Consider the following 2,834-nt stretch of genomic DNA (forward strand, 5'->3'; position numbering starts at 1 on the left):
TGCAACCTGTTTACTAGTAATATTTATCTGACCAAGATATGAATGATGATCAAACAATGAATTGATTGACTCAGTTGGTTACATGAAATCCGTGACCCTGGTTTTATATAGGGTAACAATTTATTATGATATACCTATACTATTCTAATATTCATACATCTATTTCAGTTTGGTATTAACCATTAACCAGTAAATAGCTGTGTCAGCACTTTAATTTTTTTCTGTAGGTTTGGCTAAAATCATATTCATTCATCAAAAAAACAGATACAAATCGTAATCATGAAAGAAAAAACTGCTGACGATTAAGACGACGAACAAAACTAAATTTTTGAATTTTTATTGTCATCCAGAAACTGAACATGATGAACTGAGCTGGGTGCTCAATCACAGAGATCAGTTCTCAAACACAGAGATCAGTTCTCAATCAAAGAGATCTTTCTTGTACAACATCTCTTTACTGTTTACAACCTTCAGATTTCTCAGAGCTCCAGACGGTCTGAGCATCCTGGTCAAGGACCAGGTGACCTTCGTTTGTCAGGGTCAGACGCATCTTGCTGGAGGGCGTGTCATTATAACTTTTAGACGACCACACGGGTTTCTTCTCCTTGGTATACATAACCAGGTTGTTGTCCTCTTGCAGCAGAACTCTGATTCCCCCATTGGTAGCCGTGTTGGTATGCCAGCATGGAGACCACTTGTAGATGACAAAATTGCCGTCGTCCTGTGATTGGTCGGAATCAAATAATGAAGTTAATTTAAGGTATAGGACGATGCAACTCTATCCTACTTATTTTTGCACAAAACAGTCAAGATAGTATTTAGTACTTCTTGTCTATTAAAATATTTTACTTGTTTGGAAGGTTTTTTAGGAGTTTTGTAAAGTCGTCATTACATTTCCCCTGTCTGTTTTGAAACAGTTAATTCAAATTATGCATCAAACCTTATATGATATGCTAAATTGTAATGAAGTGACGGAAACAAAAATAACATTTACTCTTAAAACGTTTTTTTGCTCACCTGAAAGATTGCTTTGAAGTTCCCATCTTTACTCAGGAGGAAGTCCCCATTACGAAGCTCATGGTTGGTGGCTATGTAATCCATGATTCTGGAGACACAATAATAGGGACTCAAACATTAGCTATGGAGTTGAAGTTCTCATACAGAGGCAGGCACTCTCAAACATATTCTCACATCAGATTTCCCTCACTCATAACTGATGGATTGCTATGATCAAACAATAGCTCCTAAATCGTACCTACAGCATATCTAAAGTGTATTCTAGTTGGTTATCTTAAACCTTTTACTAAGTGCAGAGTTTCCTCACACATGTGACTGACCTGTGAAGGTAGATGTAGATGTTGCGATGAGATGTTGAGGTGAATCTGTAGTGGAGTGGGCCGCTATTTATCATCCCAAGAGAAGGTGGGGCGGCTAGAGGTGTGTATGCAGGGCCGGCCCTAGCACTTTTGGTGCCCCAGGTGAAATCTGCATAAGGTGCCCCTCCTCAGGTCAACATGCCACCACATTATCTTACATCTAACTCCCTGTAAAAAAATCACCACGGCTTAGGTTATAAATACATATGAGATTATTATGGGGATTTTTTGCATGAATATATTGATATTGATTAGATGTATTGTGCCACATGGAAGAGCCGGAGCCGGAGCCGGAACCGGAGCCGGAGCCGGAGCCGGAGAATCAGGAGCCGGAGCCGGAGAATCAGGAGCCGGAGCCGGAGAATCAGGAGCCGGAGCCGGAGCCGGAGAATCAGGAGCCGGAGCATCCGGAGCATCCGGAGCATCCGGAGCATCCGGAGAATACGGAGAATCCGGAGGAGCCGGAGCCGGAGCCGGAGAATCCGATGGAAGTACCATTGGATTGAGTAGGGATATGGATTGTACCTTAACAGAGGTGGAAGACTCTTTTCCCTCCCTGGTGGTTTTTATTTACACGGTAAACAAATCACCCTCACTTGTGTGGTTAACTGTTCAACTTGGTGGCATGGAAACCCACACCGACTGGCCCGCTCCAATATTTATAAAGAATCATATTCTGCTAATTTAATTGCCGATGGGATTTGTCCGACAGGTATGACTGGGACCCAAAATATTGCCCTCTGGGGAAATAACATCATTTTGATTGTCGAAAGAGAGGGAGGGGGATAATTGAGCAAAAGGAATTGGGGACCTTTTGAAAATATGTTGCGTATTTAAATAAATTCTTAATGAATCTCACTCATCTATGGGCGGAGTGAACGCTGCATCCCAACCCCTTGGGTCTCAAACCCAAGCACTTTTTTTATAATCAGTCATGCTGACTTGTGATGAAAACCTTGCAGTTAGAAATTCTTTGCCTGGGTTCAACAAAGACCCTCATTAGGGTTTGGTAAAAGTCAACAATTGAACGTTGCAATCAGGTCAAATTCATCATGACCTCATATGGAGACATTATGCTTCTTATGAGGTCATGCTATCCAGCTTGGTGACCAGGAGCATGTAGCTTCTGTGCAAGACTATTTGTTTTCCATCATTGTTTTTTGAGAGCATCATGAGCATAGCCGCCTAGCGAGATTAGCCTGTTGCAGTCTTTATATGTTGAGCTGCAACCTTATATCGGATATACATCATATTTTTACTATTGGGATATGCTTTGCAGTTCAAATGTTTGCGCATGAATGGGTGAATAATTAGACTAGAAGTGAGCTTTCTCGTTCTCTTAAGCACCGGACCCAAACTCAGGTAATACTTTGCAGCTAAGAAAGGATCACGATTCAGCTGTTATAACTTTATTTAAATTTATCGGACCAAGATATGAATGACGATCAAACAATGAAT

At 41.1% G+C, this 2,834-nt stretch overlaps 1 protein-coding gene across 1 annotated transcript; it reads right to left on the minus strand.

Moving 5' to 3' along the window:
* Positions 1-321: 321 nt before the first annotated feature.
* On the minus strand, positions 322-1,514 carry LOC115547994 (comitin). Its single transcript, XM_030362550.1, has 3 exons — positions 1,338-1,514; positions 1,018-1,105; positions 322-721 (listed from the first exon to the last, which is right to left on the minus strand). The coding sequence occupies exons 1-3, from the start codon at positions 1,409-1,411 to the stop codon at positions 455-457; spliced, it is 429 nt and encodes a 142-aa protein (XP_030218410.1). The 5' UTR covers positions 1,412-1,514; the 3' UTR covers positions 322-454.
* Positions 1,515-2,834: the final 1,320 nt, after the last annotated feature.

This window comes from Gadus morhua, chromosome 7 (assembly GCF_902167405.1).
Source record: "Gadus morhua chromosome 7, gadMor3.0, whole genome shotgun sequence".
NCBI classification, from domain to species: domain Eukaryota; kingdom Metazoa; phylum Chordata; class Actinopteri; order Gadiformes; family Gadidae; genus Gadus; species Gadus morhua.